At 42.2% G+C, this 24,945-nt stretch overlaps 1 protein-coding gene across 4 annotated transcripts in view; it reads left to right on the forward strand.

The window, feature by feature from the left end:
• SHQ1 (SHQ1, H/ACA ribonucleoprotein assembly factor) overlaps window positions 1-24,945 on the forward strand; it is a 101,554-nt gene that overhangs the window by 8,681 nt on the left and 67,928 nt on the right. For all 4 annotated transcript variants that reach the window (XR_006416749.1, XM_044451766.1, XM_044451767.1 and 1 more), the window contains exons 5-7: window positions 847-998; window positions 6,934-7,046; window positions 9,611-9,741. Coding sequence is in view for 3 of the 4 variants with exons in the window: in XM_044451766.1 (XP_044307701.1) it covers window positions 847-998; window positions 6,934-7,046; window positions 9,611-9,741 (396 nt within the window). In the remaining variant the exon portion in view is untranslated. The remainder of the gene's footprint in view (window positions 1-846; window positions 999-6,933; window positions 7,047-9,610; window positions 9,742-24,945) is intronic.

Consider the following 24,945-nt stretch of genomic DNA (forward strand, 5'->3'; position numbering starts at 1 on the left):
AACCCTTTGGAGCACCTCACAATCCATTTTTATCTTAATTACCCTATATAGTTTGGTGTCATCAGCAAACTTGGTCACTTTACTGATAACATTAAATTCTAAATCATTTATGAATAGATTGAAAAATGTTGATCCCATGAGACCCCATTGTTTACATCCTTCCAATGAGGAAAGTCACCATTTCTTTGCACTCTCTGCTTTCTGTTCCTTAACCAGCTACTGATCCATAAGAGGACTATCTCCCTGCATCCTATTCCATGACTGCTATATTTGCTCAGGAGTCTTTGATAAGGGACTTTATCAAAAACCTTTTGTAATTTTGTGGATCTCCCTGAATGTCATTTTTAAAAATGGTGTTACTTTGGCCATATTCTATTCCTCTGTTAAAGAGGCGGATCTTACATGTGTGTTACGTATTTTGGAAAGAAAGTCAGCAATTTCATATTTGAGCTCTTCACGAACTCTAGTATGGATACCATCTGAACTGTGTGATTTGTTAGTGTTCATAATGCCTTCCAGGACCAACTGTTTTCTTTCCATGCTTAATTCTTCCTGGACCTGAAGTTCCATCCATACCAGAACACTGACACTTTTTTACTGCAGCTATCCCATAGTTATTACATTGTTATAGTTGTTGCTGCTATTGTTGTTGTTGTTTTCCCAGTTCTTCTGCTGGACATTCTGTTGAATGGACATATGCAGCTCTGGTTGATCTTAAACCTTAATTTTACTTTCTGAATGAAGAGGTTGATTAAATCAAGAAAAGAGGAATTTTAAGAAGTAATTTCCTAATAGGAAGGCTACATATTTTCCTAATAGCAATTTTTGCTAACTGTGAAACTTCAGGTGCAGAACATGAAGATCATGTGGAGGAGGAAGAAGAATTTGACTGGGAAATTGAGCAAACTCTTTATGAAGAGAGTGGAGAGAAACCCTTATGTTCATTTTGCATGTATGGATTTGGAAATCAGAAGTCAGGCATTTTCACTCGTCTTCAGGTACGTGTGGATATCTTTAAGCATCTCATCCTTAACATTTCCTATTAATACAATGCATTCTTTCCCCACTCCCCACACCATAATAAAATGAGAAAAACATTGCTGTACAATATTAACATGAGGGAAGTTTTTGTTGCAGTGTCATTGAAATGGGATGCAATTGCTGTGCAATGAATGTGATATCTAGTAGTTGCCAGAAACAGATGGGTAGCATCTGTGGAACATGACTTTCTTAGCTCCTTCCTAGTAATATTTATGTGACATTTGGAACCATTCTGAGGTTGGGGTCTGGTCCACTTGAAATAATCAGTAAAGCTAGGGTATCTTTAATAGAAACCAGTAGAAGTTAAAAGTTGCTTAGCCGTCACGATGAAATTTACAGAATGGTACCTCTAAACCTCAGAATTGTATTGTTTCTTTTGGGTACCGCTGTAGGAACAAGGGGCTGTGGAGCATGTACTCATCCGAAGGTTTCAATATAAGAAACAAAAGTGTATTGCATTTAAATGGACCACTTAGCGTCTTGCATTATGTACACAATGGGTTCTAAAAAAAAATTACGTTGAGGCTCAAGCTTTCAAACTTATTCATAAATAATGTAGACTTATAATTAATTGTTATATGTTCACTGTTTGAAGAAGAAAGTTTCCATATAGAAATTCAAATGAATCACGTTAAAATAAGTATATATGAAATGAATATCTGTAAGTATTTATAAGTATGCACTAATCAGCTGTCAATGGAAATTTTTTTTATTAATGAGAGGGCAGTTCAGCATGTGGCCTGCCGCCTGCATGCATTCCCCGTGGCCGTGTTCTGCAGCCCTCTTGTTGCTCGGAGCATCTTTCTAACCAAGGCCATTCCTTCATGATAATCAGTAGCTGGTTGGTGTTATGCAAAGACAAGTGCAGGTTACCCAGTGCGGGTAGAATTTTTCAAACAAGCCATGCTAAGAATCTATGGGCTGTTATGAGTTTTATTTTGAGCACATGGTTGTTGTGTCACCTGAACCCATGTGACTGATCACATGAAGTCCGACAACCAGTAATTCATTCTGCAAAAGTGGCAAGAAATCCCTTGTTGCTTTCTGAGCTATCCCCGGCTACAGCCACATATCCCAGGAGTGTCCAAACAGCACTTGGGAGTGGCTGGCACAGGCTCCCCTCTTCTCTGTTCCTATACCCAGCCATTTTTGACTGCTCAGTCCACATTTGGAGGGTCTTGTGATGCCTTTTCAAATTGCCTTACTTACTGGAGCAGCTTCCTCAGAAAGAGCAGGATGGTCCAGCGACCTCATAAGAGTTCACCCTGGCATGCCCTGTGCTGCTCCAGCTGACGAGTGCAAGGGCACTCAGGAGCTGAGCACCTCTCTACTCAGCAGGAGTGGTGTGGGGCTTGCTGGGGAGAGGGCATCAGCTCAAGTACAAGAGCCTCAGTGTGCCGGTTCCGAGAAAGAAAGAGGGGCTCGGGGGGAAGGGTCACATGGGAGAATTTCTGGGAGGGAGAAACGGGAGAAAGGGATAGGCTACCTCAGAGGAGCAGTCATTGTGCTTGGGCTGTGGTTGGAGAAGGAGCATTCTCAAGCTAACTCATACTGGTTTTCTCTCTAATTTAATGGTTAATTAAATATATTGTGTATATTACATTAAATAAATATATTGTGAACACTTTAATTTACGATGTGGCAATGTAATTCATTGTGCAGCCCCTGGGTTCTGTGTGAAAGTCTTCATTGACTTTTCAAAGTCTTCAAAGTTTTCCTACCGTTGAGGTAGGAAAAACTGGACTGCCCTGATTTATTATATTCATATTTTCTCTTTTTTCCTGCAAGAAACCCAACATGACTTATGTAATCTTCCTCTCCATTTTGTGTGTAAACTTCAGAAATGGAGGACCAAATAGCCATGTATTTATTCATCCACAGTTGTGTCTGCACACCATTCATTCAAGTATTGAAAGCATTAAGGGGTGTTCAGTCTTTTGTGTTGTAAGTGGACCTTTGAGAAGACCAAGTTTGTAGAACTATTCTTCAAAGCTGGCTCTGAAGAGCTCTGAAAGGATTCACCTCCAGTAAAGTGGCGAGAGAGAGAGACAACATAGATTAATGCAAGCTAATGCACATAGGAGAAATTGCCTTGGTTATGTGGGCACTTTGTTGGGTTTTTTCCTCCCCTATGTCAAAGGTTGTCTTCTACCATCTGAAAGGAACCTCAGCTGTTAATACTTGCTCCAGTGGGGGGTTTGTTTTTGATTTTTGAGTGTGAGGGCCTTGGTGTATCTGCTGTTATAAACTACTTTGAGGACTCTAGTCAAAAAGCGGTTAAAACAAAAATCTCTAAGGATTTCTCCATGTATTGTGTTAGTGGCATGAGGATTAATAAAGATTGAAACCAGGTGAGTGACACTCAGTGTGGAAAGCAACTCTTGTTGTAGCAAATCTTAACAATGCTAGTTGACTGTTTCAACAATGAAGAAGTTAGGTCAAATGATAAGGTGCCGTGGACATACATGGGCTTGGTTTGTACGTAGTACTGAGCCGAGTTTTATTCTCGCTATGGTTTGTTGAGCAAACCAGAGTTGCTCTTGCAAAGTTATCACAGCTTGTTCAGCTAATTCTTCTTCTGCCAGTAATTGGTGTCTTAAATGCCCTAGTGGAGTTAAAGGACTAGCAGGATTTCGTGAGCTCTCTAGCCAACTTACTATGTACAAGCAGTGAATGGAGCGGTCTCCAGAAACTTTGACAATTGTCTGCCAGTCCTAGACATGCCCCATAGAGACCATTTCTTTTTCTTTTTTTTCTTTTTTTTTGGCTAACCCCTTTCTACCACTGGAAAAAGTAATTGAAAAGTTACAGTTAACGGTGACTGTTGTACCCTCTTTGATTTTAATGCAGTATATTATCCACTCATCAGGGTGACTTAGCAAAAGAGATTCTTAAGATTAATATCTCTCTCCTAAACAGCAGAGGTCATGCAGTATAAACAGACCAGTTCCCATGGTCAGGCATAATAGCTCCCCAGGGGCAGGTCTTGGCTTGCTCAGTGTTGTGATAAGAACTTTGCTGATACTAGCTAAGCGCTTTAAGGATTTACCCAACAGTACAGCTGGGAAAACATTTAACCTGTCAGACAAGGTCCTTAATCCAATTTCTCAGTATTTGTTCCCTTGAGACTTTATTATTTTGTACCATGTGGGGGTAGCAGTCTGGGAATCCTCCTCAGAGGTGCTTTGAACATGCAGTCCTTGGTGGATCTGATTAATGTACATACAGTTTTCTTAAAGTTTTTCTTTCCATGCAAAGCAAGAGCAAAAAGCATAGGTGTTCTGGCTGGGGTAGAACTTCAAGTCTAGGAAGACATGGGCATGGAGAGAAGACAGTTGTTGGGGAGAGTGAGGCCTGATGGCCTGCCTCTGCCCAATCTTCTCTTCCCTGCCTGGTGAAGCTTTTCAAGGTTGTCTGCCCTTATCCCATTCTGGACCCAGGGACATTTTGGAACCATCTCAGGCCTGCTGCAGTTTACTTTCTGGGCACTTCCGGGAAAAAGTGTCTTGCTTCTGCCAGGACTTAGACTTCAGAATTATAACAGCCGAATCTGTGGAGATACCCAGAGCACAGCCTGGTCTAGTTTTGTTGGATGAGTTTCAGTTGGTACAGCTTGAGGATGTGGGCAAGGTGCTCGAATAGGTTTGTGCAGCCACCTCTGCACTAGATCCTTGCCCCTCCTGGCTTATAAAAGCCAGCAAGGAAGGAACAACTGACTGGGTCAGGGAGGTGATAAATGCCTGCCTCCCCAGTGTGGCCCGACTGCACCAAATCTGTTGTCTTTTTGGTGCCAGCTCAAGATAGTTCTCTTTTCTGCACCTTTTAATGGCTTAGTCCCCCAGAAATGTGAAGCGGTTCACCAGGTATCTTACAGAGTCACTGTATCTTTTTCTCTCTATTTTTCCTCTTTCCCCCCCCCCCACATATTCTTCGTTATGGTCTGTTTTATTTGTTTTAGCTGTTTAAAAGTTTGTTTGATTTTATGATATTTTATTGTACTTTAAGATCTCTTTTTATGGACTGTGTAAACTGCTCAGAGTGCTTTGACTGTAGGTGATAAAATTTTATTTTAATTATAATGTTATTTATGTATTTTAAATTCTAAAAATTATTGTAATTTATATTTTATACGTTATAATATATAGTATATTATGTAATTTATATAATTATATTGTTTATATAATACAATATAAATTATATTATGATTTAGATTTATTTAAAATTTTAAATAAAATAACATTTATCTATTTATTTAAATGCAGTAAATGAGTAAATAAATGTGATGGAGAGTTCAGAAAAAGGAAAGCTAGTGCCGTTTGGGTTAGGGAGTGGTTTCTCTTTTCCCTGCTCTCTGGATTAGCAAAGAGGCTTGGGTGGAACAGAGAAACACACCAGGAATAAGTCATGCTTCCAGGCTCAGACATACGAAGCCACAGTGCACAGTTTTGAGTTGACTGTCTCCTAGTGCTGGTCAGACTCAGGTTGCCCATGAATGATGACGGCCTGATCTGGTGAAGAAGGAAGCCGGAAGGAAGAATTAGATGGGAGGATTAGAGGAAGGATGAGAAGGTAGAATAGAAGAAGCACAGACAGACCAGGGATAGAGAGGAGGCTACAGCATAGAGCACAGCTAAGAGGAGGAGGAAGACAGATGGGGGGCAAGTTAGTGAAAGGAAATGGAGGGTGACCATACAGGAAAAATAAGAGAAGGCTGAGAGAGAAATATCCATTGCTTATTCAGCTAGCTTCCATGAAACCTTTCCTCACTGTTGGGGACAAAGGAATAGGGAATTTCATCTCCCTCAGGCTGAGGTTATACCTCATTGTCAGAAGAGGAAAAGGAGATGCAAACTATGATCCCAGTCTAGGAAATTAACTTTTTCCTACAGGGATCCCTAAGCTTCATTACTTTAGGTGACAATCCAGCAACAAGAGGACAAATTCCTTGCCTATTGCCTTAGTTGCAGAGGCACCCAGGTGGATGAGAGGTTGAACCCACTTAGGTGGAAGATTGAAAGAGGTTTTCTGTCATGAACTTGGCAGGGAGAAGGAGATGCTTGTGAATAAATTGAATTAATATAGAAAACCAACAATATGACTTGCCCTTGAAGGCATGTGTCTGATGGAACCTATAGAGCAAGTCAATCTATAGAACAAGTCACATTCCTTCTCCAAGGACCCCTACACACATGGTTGAAGGAAGGCCAGATTCAAAAATCAAATCATGGCTTCAGATTGGGCTTGTTACAAAATAATTATAAGGTGTGGTTTGTTGCCTGGGTTGGGTTCAGGCATTCAAACAATCTAGAGTTAAGATAAAACAAATTCTGAGTTAGCATTACAGATGAACCAAACTCAGACAGCTTATGGATGGCAATTCATGCAAACAACTACTTTCTGTTGAATGGCACTCGCAGAATTTTGAATTCCGTGCTCCTAAAGAAATAATTTGGGCCCCGGTGTCAGATCAGGTAGTATAAACACAAACTCTTTCAAAAATATATGCAAATTATTGAGGCTTTCCAATGACTTAATGTTTCATGGAAACCTACTTACAATTGCATCTGATCATTTCTTTTTCTATTTCACGTAAAATGCAAAAACTGTGATTATATTGAAAGGTGTATCTGTGAACATTTACCTAGATTCTTGTTACAGGGTGGGATGCTGGGTGGTAGTTGGTTGCATTATGGTCATAATGTTATGACCGCAGTTAAGTTATTTAACTGCGGTCAGATAGGTGTTCAGTGCGTGTCAACAGTTCGTTGATATGCTTTTCAACCTGAATTCTTAAGTCTGAGGTAAAACTGAGTAGCCTTTTTCCTAAATGTTTAACAATTGATTTATTTTTTTCTTTTGCACATTTGCCATTGATACATTCTTTTTCTGCAGGATGAACTTAATGATGTTATTGATATTAAAAATCCAGACATGATCCCAGCAGTTGAACGCAGAGAGAAACGGTGGGCAGCAGAAGCTGCCAAATTTGATCCTGATCATTATCTGTAAGTATTTGCCTGATTGTGCTTCAGTGAAATCTGGGTTTGCATCACTTCAGTAAGCAATAAAATAAGGCTGGGCCCTCTAGGGGCTCTGGTTTACTGCTTCTATGAGTCTTAGGCAGCATTACCAGTGGTGAGAGATAATGGGAGATGTAGACGAAAGCATCTGGAGAGCAACAAATTGCCCACCTCTGCTGCAAGAATCTAAAATACCCCCCTTTTTTGCTAGGAAAGGCATACTTCCAATATTTTGTTTTGTGCTGTATCTTGGAGTTTCCATATGTGTGATAGCTGTAGCAGATGATCACTAATGCAATCTAGGTTTACATTTTTATTCTCAATAAGACTAAAACATTGGTTGGTATTCACAGAGGGTGAATGCAAACTATATGAAAAGTTGCTATCCAGCTGCTGACTATGCATTGGAAAACTCACAAATATTCTGAATTGTGGATCATGTAGCTTTGGGTTCTCCAATTTAATAAGGGAAATTGGCTCACTCCAGTTTATGAGAAGGAAAATGGCTTTTGCAACCTGTTCTATGTGACAAGCGAGATGAACACTTTTTGTTCTTGTTTCATTAATTTGCTTCATATTCAGTGTTCCATTAAATAGCTAGATACACAATGAATGGAGTAGCATGAGCATAGGAACTGAAGATCCCTGAACTCTTATCCAGACACTTTTGCTCAACATTCTTTTAAAATATATTTTCAACAAGGAAAACTAAGCACAACAACATATAGCCACACCAGAACAATTAGGGATACACTGAACTGGCCTTGTACTACTAATGTTACTAGTAATATACTACATGGGGCTGCCCTTGAACAGTGTCTGGATACTTCAGATTGTGCAAAATAGAGTGGCCAGGATGCTGTCAGGGACTGGGCGTTATTGCTGTAAGCCGCCCCGAGGCTTCGGCGAATGGGGCGGCATAAAAATGTTTTAATAAATAAAATAAATAAAAAAAATTCTCGCATAACTCCAGTCCTCTATCAGCTCCATTGGCTTCCCATCGAAGTCCAGGCTCAATTCAAGGTGCTAGTTATTACCTATAAAGCCCTAAATGGCTTGGGACCAGGATACCTAAAGGAATGCCTTTTTCCCTATATGCCCTCCCGCCCCCTAAGATTGGTAGCAGAGGCCCTCCTCTGGGAACCCTCTTTGAAAGATGTCAGGAGGCAGAGTACTCGGAGGAGAGCCTTCTCTGCGGTGGCGCCCCGACTATGGAATGCGCTTCCTAGAGAGGTCCGCCTGGCGCCGTCATTATATGCTTTTCAGCTCCAAGTCAAGACCTTTTTATTTGACCAATATTTTAACATACAGTGATTTTAATTGTGTTAGATTTATTTACATTTTTAAATGGATTAGTTTTATGCTCAGTGTGCAATGGTTAACTTATTTAGGATTGAAACAATTTTCTAAATAAATAAATGTATACATATATACTCACACATATGCACATAAATATCCAAAGTTCCTTTTCCACATTGACCGAAAGTCAGAATGTGTGTTGAGACGAAGGCTGCTGGAATTGGGGGTGGGATAAGGCCCTCTTTGTTTAAGTGTATGGAGCCCAGTGCCAGGGAGTGGTTGTTTTGCTAGATCTACCAGCAGCCCCATTGCTCAATATTCTTTATGCTTTCTCAGAAAGTGAGTATTCTGGTTTGTCTGTATCTTCAGGTGCTGAGCAGAGAGTAGTAGTTTTATGCTCCTACCTTAGGCTGCACTTAAGCACGATTTCTAGAATGTTTCAATGAAATAGATGACAATTTAAAGAAATTACTCCCCAAATAGGCCAAATGAAGATAAAGTACAATATTTGACATGCTTGCTGTTGGAACCTCCTTACCTTCCTAGAATCAGTTAAATTTGCCAATGGAATGCATGCTTTGTATTCTTCCAAATGGGCAGCTTTATTTTGGTCGTTCTTCATAACTATTTAGTGGATAATGTTGATTGGTTTTGCTTGTGTTTTTGGATGTTACAATGTGCGAATTGTTTGCTATTTCTAAATAATTGAACATACGTTTTCAATTATCCACTCACACTAAGTCTGAGCATCATGACTCTTATGGCGGCGGTGACAGGTGGTTGGAGGGAGGGGGTGAGAGGGGCCCAGTTCAGGTTGGGTGCAAACATGATCAGCACATTCACACATCATGTCAATGCACACTGGTAATATGCCACGGTTGGTTGGTTGCTTGTTGTATGAACCACTCACAGTGAGCCTGAGAAATGATTAGGCTCCCCATGAGTTGCTGGCCCCTTTCTCCAGGCTTGGTCCTTTTGTAGGTATTCCAGGAGACACTGGGAAGAGTGAGTTGTTCTCCACTCACTGCTGTAAGCATTTGGGCTTACCAAGCCTTTCTTCCCCTTTAACCTGGCCTTGCTTCAAATGACACAGCAACCTATCATGGGTAGCAGGGCATTATGGTTTGTCGTGTCATTTGAACCCAGTCACTATGAAAGTGCCATTTGTGGTACTCATAGTTAAGAAACTACTCCATAGTGTGAACACTTGGATCACAGTGTGTAATGCATGAATCATTTTCTTTTTCCAGAGCTGACTTCTTTGAAGATGAAGCTGTTTGCCATCTGTTGAAGTACAAACCTTGGTGGGTTAAAGCCTATGCAACAAAAATGTCTTCTCAAGAAAATAGTACTTGGAATGAGAGCAGTCAACCTGCACTTGGTAAGTAAGATTGTACTTCAGCTGTTATGTGCTACTTTTCTGCTGCATGATAGCTCCAGATCTTTGAGCAGGTGTTTTTGGCTATTATTTGCTATCCTTTGTATAAACAAGGGACCCTCCAAACTTCTTTCTGTTCCTTTTCAAAGGATAGTAGATGTTTGCTGGAGGAAGGTTGAGATTTTACTGTGTATAATGGCATATAAGAACAAAGGAAGCTACTTCCACAGTAGACGGTTGCTCTGCCCTCAGTGTTATCCACCTTTACTTGTCCTCCTCTCAAAAAACAACCCTAACTTGTTCCCCGAAATTTAAAGCAACCTTGAACTTTTCAAGTCAGAGAGGTTTTGGGTCACACAGAATCATGTTACTGAGGAAATTTAGATCTGATTGGGCAGAGCAGAGGCCTCTTCACTTGGAGGAAAAACAACAAGCCAGGCTGCAAGGCTGTTGTGAAGGGAAGTGATAATGGGGCACGTCTTGTGTAAGGCAGACCTTGGCTGATTTCAGGCTTGTGGCATCTGGAGGTAGAGGACAGGGCTTCTTTCTCATCACTCCTGCCTTTCCCAAAGCTTGGATTGCTGCTGGGGTCGTCTCCTGCAGGATCGCATGTTATGGTGATCCACTCTGGCAATAAGCCACGGTGAGCTGGCTGTTTCTCAAACAACCCACAGGGTGCCCAGATGGACAGCCCGGCTCATGACGGGTTCTGCCTTCTGCCCTGACTTCTCTCCTCTTGCCTTGATTGCAGTGGTTTCCTCCTCCACCTTCTCTTATTTTTGGCAATCATAAATGGTGATGTCTGAATTGACGGCCAGTGATCTTTGTGGAGTGAGGTGGCCATTAGATCCTTCATAGTGAGATACCTTCTAGTATTTTGGATGGACCTGACTCCTCTCAGTCTCCTGCACCTTTTTTGCTCTTTTCCAAAAAACTAGGTGCTCTTTTGACAGTGGTCAAATTCTCAGGCTTTTGTCTGTGCTAATTGGGGGGTGCAGGTTGACTAGGAAATTTGTAAATACATCTGTCCCTGTGACAGACCCTTGATTAGCTCAGATGAGGAGGCCCATTTTGGACCCACAGACATTCACAACTATTTTGGACCTACACAGTTATTTAAAAAGCAGCTCCCCCCCCCCCACACACACACATATTGAGGTCTCCATTTTTTTTAAATTTGTTGTTAAACGTGATCATCTGGTGACATTCCCTTCCATGTGCCACTTGTGCACATTCAAGAGGCTGTCACCTTGGAAATTACCCTTTGTGATGTCTCGGGGTGTGGAGGAAGATAAAACTAAAGAGGGAAAATACTGTGGAGACCCAAAAAGGACTTCTGATTGCAGCAGCATGGACCAAGCTACAGACAGTCACCCCAAAACACCAGTTGGGCACTTGTGGGGCAGCTAGCACTGGCAGTGGCCCAGGCAAGCTTGGTAAGAGCAGCAAGGGGCTTTTTTGTCCTTGCTAAGAAGCCCCATACTTCTTTCTGCTACCCATGGCAGGGTCAGTCATCTGGGTTCTGACGACATAATAATTCATTGTGAGTATAGCAACCTGTAGAACATGCCACCCTCTTGGTAATGGTCTGGGTTCACAGGACATGGCAACCCATAATGACCTGTTGCCTGTGGTAGGCTAATGTCTTGTGATGTGTAATTTCACACAACCATGTATATGCAATGTGTAGTTTTCTTCAGTGAATTCATGGTACATACACAGGGATCTCCCTGTACTCTCACAAGATACATTTCACACAAATTCAGATGCTGACTTGGCTGATGTATAATCTGAATGTGGGTTTTTGTATGTCTAAATGTTGCTGTGCGCTGGCTGTTCACCATATTGGTGATTTTCTCTTAAATTAGGCTTTAAGGGTTGCAACAGTGGAGTAGAACCTCAGGTCTACAGGCCAAATCTGCCCGTCCTGGTTTCCCATTATGCCCCCAGGATTCCCAGATGGCTGTACTTTCTTCCACTTTCTTTAGCACTGATCACTTGGTGGTTCCCAAGCTTTCTTGCAGTCCCCACCAATTCTAAAAGGTTGAAATGGCTTTCCTAAGGGCTGGTTATTGAAATTAAACTTCTAAGCCAAAATATTCTGGTATTTTTAGTTCTGCTGCTCTTGCCTATAGTCCTGCCCGACACTGGAATGTGCTCCCCAAAAGCTTCTCCATGATAGAATTTGGCCCTTGGGCTGAAAGAGGCTCTGAATCCCTGGGTTAAAAGAATCTTAAGAGCTGTTTGTCAGACTGTTGGCAGAAATCGTGGAAGGACAGTTAAACATAGCTGCTTGAAGCATGGTGGCAGTACATGAGTGAAGGAGAGGCTTTTGGGTCGGGGGGTGGGATTAAGAAAAGGTCAAATTCTATTTCTGGCTTTCCTCTGTCCAGGAAGTAGTCTGGATGAAGCCTGAGGCTACTTCTGCACAGCAATTTCTGAGTGTGTCCAGTAACAAAGTAAGAATAGTGCACGTCAATGCACAACATTATCAGAAACACCCGTTTTCATTGTTTATCAGGTGTCAGAAGAACACTTATGAACCTACAGAATTAACAAAATGTATTTATCAATTGTATTTTCCTTTTGATGCTGGTCTTAATCAGATTGAACAGAGCTGTGCCCATGGGGTTTTTTTTTAAATAATGCTTTGACAAAAAACAGTTTTTGAACTATACTGTATTTAAAAATGTGTGTCTTCAGTTATCTAACTGTCCTTTTGTCCTTAGGGTGACAGTACTGACTGAAAGTAGAAGGGAATGCATTTTCTGCCTTTTTATAGTTAAATAATTGATAGTGGAAGTACTTTCTATTCCTGCCAGAAATCTTCTGACAAGGAAAAAGAATTACTTCAGTTGGTGCTATTTAAAGGAATTTAAAACTGTTAAAAACTTTTATTTGTAATTTATGTTACAAAACCTTAATAAGGCATCATTTTTGATGCCTTATTACTTGACCAGGACAATTCTATTTCATGTAAGAAACAATCATATTCAGTATATGTGTTTGGATTGCATGATTCAGTGAAAGTGGGCATCTTCGTCCTTGTAAAAAGCACCTGGAGCTACATACACAGCGTGGCTTCTCATCTCTGTGTTCTACTGTTATCAGGATTATTTGCAGTGGATAGATGACTAAATCCTGTCTTCAGCAAGAGTTGGAGCAATGGTTTGGGCTTTCTTTTACTACTCTTAGGCTATGGATTTAGCTGCCCCAGGGTGGTTAAATTGCAGGTCAAAACATTCAGAGGGCTGCAACTCTCATTAGCCCTAGCCAGCATAACCAGTGGTGAGGAATGATGGGAGTTGTAGGCCAAAACTCCAGGAAAGCCATGACAGGCCAACGCCTGAGCTATCAGCTTTGGGATCATTTTCATGGTATGAGCAAATGTGTCTTCCAATTACTTGCCTATAAAACTGGTGTGCTTTAGCTGTCAGCTTGAAAATGGGGCCCTTATGGCATATTTAGCTCATGCGCTTTTAGTCAGAGTGTGATCATGAGGCAATGTTACTCCCATATCTCTTTTTCACCTGTCAAAGATGAGTCCCACTCTTGATTGTATATACCACATGAATGAGCAGCTCCTTCAGTGTGACAGTTGCCTAGTTGGTGGGATTTTATAGCTTCGCTGGTGGTAAATGCTAAGGACATGCTAAGCGTCTTGCCTGAGCTAAGTTCCCTTCAACATGTTTGCACATGAAAGGATGTCAGCCTGCAATTGGAAAGACTTTTACTAGTATAAAAGGTTCCATTAACCTCACTTGGCACATGTGCTAAAACTATTGTGTGTAGAACTGAGTTGTTAGGATTTGCACTGAATGGAGATGGGGGCTCCCTCCCCCAGGTGTAATAACTATCGCAGCATAGCACCAGTCTTTCTACCATCTTCATAAATAGAATGGTAGAAAATGTAATAACTTTTACAAATGAAAAGCAGCTTTAAACCCCTAACGTATCTAATTTACATTCACATTCGTGCTAATTTGCACCATCCATTTGCTGATGTTCCAGGTGCTCAGCATGCACTCCCCCTGTGAACCCCTCATGAAGCCTTCTTCAGTACTGTCTACTGCTGATTTTCTCTCTTTGACTGGTGGCTGCTTGACTAGTTTCATGCCAGCCCTCACTCATTTGACTACACTGTGTTTGGGATTTGTTTCCTTGTTCTTGCTCTTCTAAAGCATGTTGTTCTTTCCACATATTTTAGCTTTTCTACTACCACCGAGTCTGGCCAGCATAGCCAGTGGTGAGGGAAGTTGGAGTTATATGCCAAAATCTCTGGTGGGCCACAAAATTTCCCATACAGCAAGCATCTGTACTCAAGGTAGTGCTGGGAAGTCAACATCTCATCAGTTCTGTTACTTGAAAAATGCTGTTGTCTCTGAACCAAACCCTTCCTATGTCCAATAGCAGAAGTATATAGCCGCACAATTTTGGGCAACCAGGAGATTAAGAAATCAGACTGGATTGTGGCAATTGGAAAACAGAATAAATAAGTGGGATTGCAACAAAATGTTGTAGCATATCTCCTATGCATAAGAGGGACGGTCCCATTTGACACTAGAGAATGCACATTTGGGGCTGTGTCTTAGCCTACATTTATGACTGTATTAGCAAGGTGGAGGGTGGGGGAAATCTGTGAAGAAGGTCTCCTTTTCCTTCTTTCTCAAATGTTCCCACACAGTGCAGGAGATTTTTATTTTACCCTCATGATATAGCTTCCCCAGTATCAATGCGGGTAAACTGTTAGGGCCCTGAACAGGTTAATTTTTGATTTCTTCTGTCCTCTTCCACCACCATTTTTGGTAAATGCTTTCTTCTATGTAAGCAGAAAATGCTTTCTATTGCAAGGAGCATTTTATCTCCCGGGTTCTATGCACTCAGCCATTCATATATTCTGTTGCTGGGAAAGATTGCCAACAAAGGAGTGGAATGCATCTTCATTTAAGGATTAGACTTCCTTCTCTCAAAATGCCATATTCTGTGCTAGAATGCTCGTATTTTGAAGCCAAGCTAAAAGTAGAAGAGGAGGGGTTGGGATGTATTATAGAAATGTTGAGGATAACAAGTGAGATGAGCCAAGTGGCTGGCAAGGACTAGACTGCCTCTGGTTTGGAGAGGATTCCACAGAACAAGAAGGGTCAGAGTGGGAGAGGCATGAGTTCATCAGCCCAGTGGTTCTTTGTCAAGCCAAATGAGTGGACCAATTAAGTACTGTAGGGTATTCCTATCATCTGGTCTACAAACCGCTCAAACCTCCCTGAGGGTGGACGCAGCCCCTTTGGTGAAAGAGAAGAGAGAGACTACCTCAACTACTCAAAGAGTTTGCTGTTTTGATAGGTGCTACTTGTTAATAATAAAACTTTATTATTTCTCAATATGTATGGCATAGCCAGCCTGACTCAACCAAGGACTGCCTTTTAGAAGCCTTTCACCTTGTTCTGCTGGAGAGGGAAAAGAAGAAGGGCATTCTCATGATACTTCCTTCAATTAAAGAAATTGAACTACATTTACTTACTGTGCTTTTAAATCACCCATTAACCAGAGTTCTCTAGGCATTCTTTGAGACCTTAACAACACACAGTGCAAGCATTTAAAACAATGAAAACAGTGCAGCACAGCACCAACTTGAAACCAGCAGTATAATAGACTAATAAAAGCTCTAAAAACAATTCCTAAAATGCCTGGGAGAATAAAAAGCAGTTTACCTGGTGCTAGAAGGACCATCATGTGGGCACCAGGCAACCGGTGCCACAAACAGGGTGCCAGCAGTGAAAGGGTACCAATGTCATTGGTACCAAAAGCTGCTGAAAGGTCAAAAAGGGGTGCACTTCTCCATCTTGCTTTTGGCACAGTCATTCCACAAGATGACCAAAGCCGTTTCCTTTATAAATCCAGGTCTGGTGCTGGACTGAAATGGATCCAGATGATGTCTGTGATCCTCTTGTCTATAGTAAATAAGTTCAAACATCTGCAGAAAGGCAGTGAAAATAAAGGGTTTTAAAAATCCACAACTCTTCTCTGCAGTTTTTAAAAATCTATAATAAAATGAAATTGAGCTTAAGATTGATTCGGTTTATAATAGATTAAATTCTTGATATTGTGATATAAATGGCAAGGCTTACTCTTTAAACAGTTTGATATTTTCCCACACAGCATGTAATACAATAGCACAGGTGACATTTTGCATGGAGACTTGTCACATTTTTTAAAAAATTACCATGGAATGCCCTTAGTTTTATTGATTTTTTTTGCAGCTGTGCAGTATTGAAACTGCACTAGTTTTAGTATTTTCAAAGGAACACACATGACATTGTGTCTAGTGAACAAAATATGATTCTCTGTAACCTGCTTCTTTATCCATTGTCAGTGTTTACAGTTCTAAACAGAAAAGTGTTAATGGGAAAACAGTTCTAATGGGAAAAGTGTTAATGGGATTTTGCAAAGATCTGTGGAAAGCAAAATTAGGGAACTCTTTCTCGAAAAGGGATCTGTTAGAACTTCTCATTATAGATAAGAATATAAGAGTCATGCTCAGTCAGACCATTTAGTTCCGCATTCCGTTCATTCAGTGGCAATCTGACTGTCCACAGGATCTCAGAAGAAGCACCAACAGTACCCATGCAGACAACAGTATCCATGTTCCCCAGCAACTGGTACATACAGGCATCCTGAGACGACATATAGCCCATAAGGCTGATAGCCACTGATAGCCCTCTTCATGAATTTCCCCAGTCCTCTTTTAAAACTGTTCAGATTGGTGGCCATCATTAAATCTCATGGAAGGGAATTCTATAGCTATGTGCTGTGTGAAGAAGTGCTTCTTTTTCCCTGTACTGAATCTCCCACGAGTCAGAGTCACAGAATGATCCTGGGTGCTTGTACCAGAGGAGAGGGAGAAAAATGTCTGTTTCTTCTTCGTGGTCTCTGCATAACACACATGGGCTCTGTTCCTGCTGTCAGGAAGAGTTTCTCAGCTAAGCTCAATTTTGGCATGAGCCCTCCCTGCACTTCCTCTAGTATAAATGGGAGGGTCTCCTGCCATTCTCCTCAGCTGTTTTCCAGCCACCAGTTTGGGTCCCTCGGGTTTCTAGCTCTCCATGTTCCTCGTGTCTCCCGGAGCAGAATGCTGGAAGAAAGCTGTGAATGGGAACTTCACCCAAACAGCCTACACTGCCTCTTTGAAACCCTATCCATGGATCTGTTCACGATGCCATCAAACATGGTATGCACAGCCTTCTGCTCCTGTGCCGGGATTGACTGAGGGTCACTGGACAATGTTTTCCTTCAACTGTGGGAAGGAACTTTCTGCTACTTTTTCCCACTTTCTCCTCTGATAACCAGAGTCCTCGCCAAAATCTGGAGGGACAGCACCAACTATCTTCTAGTGACTACATGGTGGCCACTTCAACCATGGTTTGCCCACCTTCTCTGCATGTCAAATCACAAGTTCATCTGCCTTCAAAGGAGATTGGACATCATCTCCTCGAACTGAGGAATGATCCTTCACACAGACATCAAGATCCTTCGACTGACAGCATGGAGGACTGGCAAATAGACTGGAACCTCTGCCTCCATACCAAAATCTAATCAGTTTAGATGCAGCACTGTGACCAAACACAAGGCATTCATACACCTTCAAATGGAACGCTTTCTGGGCCTTCACTTGAAAGGAATCCTTCAACTGACTCCAGGCCTCCCTCCACCAAATCCTGACTTTCCTACATTCACTCCATACCAAAGCACTAAAACTGTTGTCAGTGAAGGTTTACCTAGCAGCCATCTCATTGTTTTGCAGAACAGTCAAAGGTTTCTCCATCTGCACCCATCCCTGAACCATCAGCTCCTGAAAGGTCTACACAACCTGACTCTACCTGTCCAAATTGTCGTACTGGAATGGAGCCTAGCTATAGTTCTCCAGGTGTGGATGAAGCCCACATTTGAGCCCCTGGCTACCATAGACTTATGCCTGGAAGGTAGCCTTTCTAGTGGCAGTCACCTCAGCTAGGAGAACAAGCAAACTATGTGATCTGTGCATAGATCCACTGTTGCTTATCTTTCACAGATCCACAGATCCGCTGTCTTTCATAGATCTGCTGTTGCTTATTTTTCACAAAGACAAGGCAATTCTGAGTACTGAGGCCAAAATGTCGGTCTCATTTGAACTGGGGAAAATGGCAGGAGCCCCTTCTATTTATACTAGAGGAAGAGGAGGGTGGGCTTCCACCAAATTTGAGCTTAGCTAGGAAAACCTTCCCAACAACAGGCACCGCACAGACCCCATATGTGTAAATGCAAAGATGACCACTGGAAGAGCATCGGTTACAGGTAAGCAACTTTATCATCTCCATGCTGTACATAATTTTAAATACCTCTGACAGGTCTCCTCTCACTTTTATTTCTAAGATGAACAATTCCAGGTGCTGTGACTGTTCCTCATAAGGCAGTTGCTTCAACATTTGCTCATTTTAGTGGCCCTTCTTTGCACTTTTTCCAGCTCAGTTATGGCCTTTATTAGGTGTAGTGTCCAAAACTGCACACAATATTCAAAGTGAAGTCTAACTAGAGAATAGTATAAGAAGGGTATGGTCTTGGCAGTGTTATTTTCCTTTCTTAATTATGCCTAACATGAAGTTTGCCTTTTTCACAGTGGCTACACACGGTAGGTTGACATTTGCATTGATCTGTCAAGCATAACTCCCAAGATCTTTTTCTTGATCCATCACTTCTACTTCATATACCATCAACCTACACTTGAAATTGAGATTTTTTTTTGCCCAATGTGCATTATTTTATACTGTATTTGCCATTTTGATGTCCATTCTCCCAGCTTACGGATAATCCTTTGGAGTTCTGCATAATCCTTTTCTGTTTTAATCACTTTAAGTAGTTTGGTGTCACCCACACGCTCAGTTACAGCTCATTCTTAATTCCAAATCTTTTATGAAGAGGTTAGAAGGAATTGCAGATCACTATGATGATATATCAAGATTTTTCTTGTCTATCAATGCAATGTTCAAGAAAAAAAAGGGGGGTGGGTCTTTTTTCCTTAGCATGTGTTAGCATCAACCCTTAAGAACTCTTGGAAGCAAAAGCTTTTTTAGCTTTAGTTCAGTCATGATGTGGATCTCGTTTTGGGCTGAAGTTGCCTTGGTCAACCTGTGGGATTGCCTGTGTTATGACAGAGACAGGGAGCATGGCCCCATGATTCTTCTGCATCCATGCTTTTCCCATTGTCAATCTTAATGCTTTTCTGGACAGTTCAACCAATCTTAATGCTTTTCTGGACAGATTGGCAGTGCTGCTACTTGGTGGTTTTGCGCATACCCAATTGAGAGTGGGGTTTCTTGGGGACTTGGGATTGATTCTCTGGCACTTTGATTTTATTTCTGTGCCACCCAATAGCTGAACAGTGTGCAACAGCACATAAAATGCCTTAAGAATACAACATAAAAACACAAATAATGGTAAAACAACATACAAATTATACTGCAAAATTTGAAAACCTGCTTTAAAACTGTATTGAACAGCTACAGTCACTAACACAAATTGAGGCGTAAGATCTCTGAGACAGCTGACCTTAGCACTGCAATATTCTTTTTAAGTCTTGGTAAATGGCCTGTGTTGCAGTCCAGGGTGCAGGCAGCAGAACTCAAGGCAGAACAGAGTCCAGTTACAGTCCAAACTCTAGTGGTGAAGTCATAGGCAGGATTACAGTCGAGGAACAGACTGAAGGCAGGAACCAGGCACATGTATCACGAAAAGACAAGGACACAGTTGTGAACAAGCCAATGCTTGAGAGCCAGGGAACCACCAAGAGGTAAAGAGCAGGAACCTGGGGCAGGCTAACCAGTGTGGTTAAGAGTGCAGATGTGAGTCGCAGGAGATCTGGGTTCTCGTCCCCTCTCAGCCATAGAGCTCACTGGGTGATGTTGGACCAGTCACAGACTCTCATCCCAAGCTACCTCACAGGGTTCTTGTTGTGAGGATAGGCTTAGGAGGAGGAGGAGGGGAATGATGTGAGCTGCCTTGAGTTCCTTGAAAGGAAAAAAGTAGGATTAAAGTGTGGCAAACAAATCAAGGTAGCAAGATGCTACAAGACAGCAAGGCACAGCACAATACTGCAAGGCATAGCTGGAACCAGATCCAACAAGAGTTAGGTGAGACCGAGGAACGAGTGCATTGCAGCTAGCAGAAAGACTTGCCCAGCTGAGGTGGCACAGTAGGGCAGGAAGCTGCAAGGGTCAGGCAAGATGCAGGAACTGAACCACAGCTAGCAGGAAGACCTGCTTTGCTGAGGCTTCCAGGAAAGGAAATAGCTGGCTCTTACTTAGTCCTTCCCTCAGGTCTCCAGCTGGTGCTCATCAGTAGGCTGAGAGCTCCAGCAGGGCCTGGACCAATCCTTCAAGTAGTGGTAGTTGTTTTGCTTCTGGCCACCAGATGGCGCGTTGGAGCAGGCCAGATCCTCACTCTGTCATCAGGAACAGTCTTAATCAGATACTGAAAAGATAGTAGAGTTTGTGCCAGAAAGGCCCCAGTGTGGATCTTGTTGCACAAGAGGGGGGCTGCTACTGATAAGGCACTTCTTGTTGTCACTATCCAAAGTTCCCTTAGATGTGGCAATCTGAGGCAGGCCACAGGTCTTGATTGTAGTATCTGCATGAGCTGGGAGATGCATTCTGTCAAGAATTGCAGTCCCAAGCTGAGTGGGGCTTTATAGGTTAAAACTAGCACTTTGAATTTGGCTCAGGAACAATATAGGTAGTCAGTGTAAGTGGATCAGAATTGGTGTTATGTATCCAGACCTTCTGGTCTCAGTTAATTGTTGAATTTTGTATCAACTGTAGCTTCGGAACAGTCTTCAAGTGCAACCTCACACAGAGCACATTACAGTAGTCTGGAGATTCAGATTACTGAAACTAGGCTATTCCTGTCCAGATAAAGGCATAGCTGGGACACCAGGTGAAGCTGGAATAAGGTACTCCAAAGGACAAAGATGAATCAGGGAGGACCCCCACCCTACAAACTTGCTTCTTCAAGAGGAGTGAAGCTCTATCCAGAACAGGTTGGACACCCTCCATCTGGTCAGAGGAGCCCACCCCTAACAATGTAGTCTTGCCTGGACTGAGCTTCAGTTTCTTCATCTGTTCACAGGGGCAGCCAGGCACCAGTTTAGCACATCCACAGCTTTATTTGCTGAAGGTGAAAAGAACTAGAGGTGTGCACTCGAAAACTCTGGTTGACCCCACTCAGCAGTTTCATCTAGATCAGGGGTCTCAAACTCAACTTACCCGGGGGCCGCTGGAAGTAGAGTCTGGGTGAGGCTGGGCCTCATCAAGTATTCCACCACCGTGGGCCGCTCATGCCGTGTCGCTCCCAGAGGCCGGCCCAGGCGCCGCCAGTGCTTTGAAGGCCGCAGCCGCCCCCTGTGCCCCACCCATCCTGGCAATTGGCCTGCAGGCCGTGAATTTGAGACCCCTGACCTAGATACTAAAAAGTATGGGGACAAGACAAATCCCTGGGGAACCACATCCTAGAGAAGCCAGGGGGCCAAGCAATATCCCCCAAACACCATCTTCTGGAGCTGACTGTCCAAGTGGAATCACTGCCATGTAGTACCCCCAACTCCACCAGTATCAACAAGCCCACAATCCCTCTGTCTCTCTTCCAATGTAGATTATCCTATAATGCCAAGTCTGGAGCTAATTGGCCATAACCTGCTCAGTAACTTTGCCCAGGAAAAGGATATTTGCCTCCAGACTAAATTTATTGAAATGTGGGTCAAAAGAGGATTTCTTCCAGAGCTGTTGCACCAGTGCCTCCTTCAGATGGCATGGGGCCACTCCCTCTGCATGTGTCTTTGGAAACGCTGATCATGTCCCAGGCCCAGCTGGCTATTTTTTCCCTTCCAGTTTTTCTAACCCAAGAGGGGTGAGGATCCTGTATGGATGTGATTGCACAGTCCTGTCCAAGCACCTTGTTAGATTCCTCAGACTGTACCAACAGTTCCAAACTAATGCTTACAAGCTGTTTCAAAGCCTTTGGACAGAACATATTCATGCTTCCATTCTTTGCTGTTTTACCTTTGCATTACACATCTATTTGCTTTGAAACCTTTTACCCCTTCCCACATCTCGGTTGCTCTCTGCTCCACACTTCCCACTGAAAAGATGGGAAAGTACTGGAAAGGTATTTCTCCCAGAAAGCAGAGAGATATTCCAGCAGGCAGCCGCAAAAATTCAGTACCAGAAGCAACACTGTTGTCTTTGTCACCAAGTATCCCTCCAGTAGAGGGATACTTCATTCCTTTGGCTTGACCCAGCATTGATTTTCCCTTTACAGTTCCATTGTGCAACGTGAATTAAACAAATTCTTTTCCTAAGCCTAACTAATTCTGCAGCCTTTCCCATGGTGATGGGGAGTGGTGGACTTAGCAAAGGAGCTCTGTGCTGCAGCTCAGACCTACACTGTACCCTTGCTTCTACAAACTCTAAATGAAAAGGGTTCAAGGGTTTTTTTAAAGTCACAGTTCATTTTTATTTGGTTTCACAATGTAGGATTCTGAAGTTCTGTTTTAGGCAACAAGCACTCTTCAAAGCTTAGGCAGCTGCATGTGTTTAATATATCATTGACATGCTCTGAGGTAATTTATTTTGTCTCTGGTAATCTATCTTGCTTACTAGCGATCAGTCTCCAATTTCCTTTAATAGGAGAAGAAAAATGATACTTAATTTTTTAAAAGGCCTAGTCTTTCCTTAGGTTTCTAAGTGCCCCAATAAAATATTCACAAGTCTCACTTTTATATATTAGGTCTTTGAATGCAATGAAATGGTTAGTGTCTCACATTCCAGACATTATAATATATTTTACAGCAGTGATAGGCAAAGGAATTTCACAAAGTTCTCAGAGTTATGACCACCATAATGTTGCAGTCCACACCAGGTTGTACATGTGACCATCCTGCACATTGCAGCAGAGGTGATCTAGAAGATAAAGATTGGAGGACCATATAGGCATATAAGTACCTGACTGTCCCATCTTTACATTATAAAAATTACTGGTACTTGCTTCTCCTAAAGCAAAGAGAGCAGCTTGTTCTCTCTGCCAGATGTATTCATATAACTAACTTTCTTCAGTATAAAAAGTGGCAGAACAAAGGATTAGCTGCTGCCATTCCTCCCATTCTGCATTGGTTCAATATAATTGCTTATCCTGAGGAAAGATAGGTGAGCATATATAGTGTTCTTCAGTAAGAAAAGTTAGATGCTGTGTGCCAAAAGACTGAAGCCACAGTGGGTTCTCTGAAAAACGAGAGAGAGAGTTATCAGCTATGCATGGAAAACCCTGAGGTTCTCAGAAGTAAAACCAAAGCAAAACAGCAGAAACACTAAGGGGGAGAACATCTAAAGAACAGCCCATGAGGCCTGACCATGCTCAGTAGCCACAGAATATTGACTCAGTTGAATAAAGTTAAAAGGGGACAACTACTCAGTGGCTTTAGCCGGAGCTGGCTGTATAGCTCCAGTCCTTAGGGCGCAAGGATGCATTGTAGGTCATGAGTGTGAGAGTGGGTTAAATGTCCAGTTTGCTGTTAAGAACATAGGAGTGATGCTGGATCAGAGTAAACTTCTTAGTCCAGCTGGACTTTGTTAGCCAGTCTGAATGCCTTTGTTAGAGAAACTGGAATTCATAGAATAAGTAAATGCCTAAATACATAGGTCATTAAGGGTGCACCAAAAAAAACCAAAAAAAGTCCTCCAGTTCCAGTCCTCCAGTGCTGGGAGCTGTATGATTTCTTTATGCCTGATCATGCATAGGATTGTACACTAAAGCAATTCGGTAACCTGGGGAAAGGAATTTCTGCTTTTGCTCATTGTTGCACCTTTGTCTTTTCCCAGTGCAATTTAAAATCATATTTCAGTAGATCTCGATCAATCATTACATGATGCATTTGTGACAGAACTTAGTAGGAATGTTCATATTTATTTTTTTCACAGTGTCCATTGAATTCTAAAATAACTGTTCTAAATTATGTCCTTAATATAACTTGTTTACAATTGCTATAATCTCAGAGCATTATATGCATGTTCCGTAACAACCTAGTAAGCTGTTCCACCTTTCCCTGCTTCTTTGCCCTGTGACTAATCCAAGGCTCACTTTGTTAGCTCCTTCAATTCCTTTGGCCTTGCTGTTACTGTCTTCGCCATTGAAACTGTATATTTGAGGACTCCTAGCACATGGAGATATGAAGGAGCTGAAGAACCTCTGTATGTTGACTTTTTTGTCCCTCTCTTTCCTCTCCCTTTCTTTTCAATTCTTTCCCCTTTAAGACTTATTTCTCTTCCTTTTGTGTGCATAGGTTTCTGTGTATCAATATGTCTGCATGGAAGTGAATATGGATGGGGTGTGTGTGTGTGTGTGTGTACATACAAGTGAGAGAGAGGGGATGTGTATGTGGCTTTGGTCCTGCCTGCTGCTGGCATATTGCCCCTGGAAGTTTTCCCATCAGGAATCTGAAAAAGGTTTCCCAGCCTTGGATAATTTCGTTATGCTGTGATAATTTCTAACAATGCTGTGTTCATTTTTGTAAAATTTCTAATTTGTGTGTGTGTGGATGGGTGGGTGTGCTTTAAAGAATAAGACTAGCTTGGAAACTAGAATGTCTCCTATGAAGAGAAAGGCACTTCTGCATATGCAAGGCAGCCTTGCCAAATCCCTCCAGTTTTCTCACCTGTTTTGGCCTATTCATGCCCCATCATATAGCATTTCAGTGGGTTCTTTGGCTCTCAGGAGGGCCCACCAGAGGATTTCAGTGGAGGGTGGGGAACCAGGAAAGCTCCATTACACAGGTGGAGTTCTGCCCTTCAGTGTCTGAATTGACATTGTTGGGCAGTCCCTTTAGCTGTGAGGTAATCTAGATGCATATAGATTGTTATGGACTTACATGCACAAGAATTGTGGCATGGTGGTTAAAGTGTTGGATTGGAACTAGGGAGATCCAGCTTCCAGTCCTTGTTTGGCCATGAAACTCAGTGAGTGACCCTGGGCCGGACACTGACTCTCAGCCTAACCTACCCCATAGGGTTGTAGTGAGGATAAAATGGAGAGGATAACTATGTAACTACATTGAGTTCCTTGCAGGAAAAGCATAAAATATAAATACATACATACATACATACATGTCAGTTTATTCCAAGAAGCTTTAGA

Source organism: Varanus komodoensis, unplaced genomic scaffold (assembly GCF_004798865.1).
Source record: "Varanus komodoensis strain SLA01 unplaced genomic scaffold, ASM479886v1 scaffold6_4, whole genome shotgun sequence".
In the NCBI taxonomy this organism is placed as follows: Eukaryota; Metazoa; Chordata; class Lepidosauria; order Squamata; family Varanidae; genus Varanus; species Varanus komodoensis.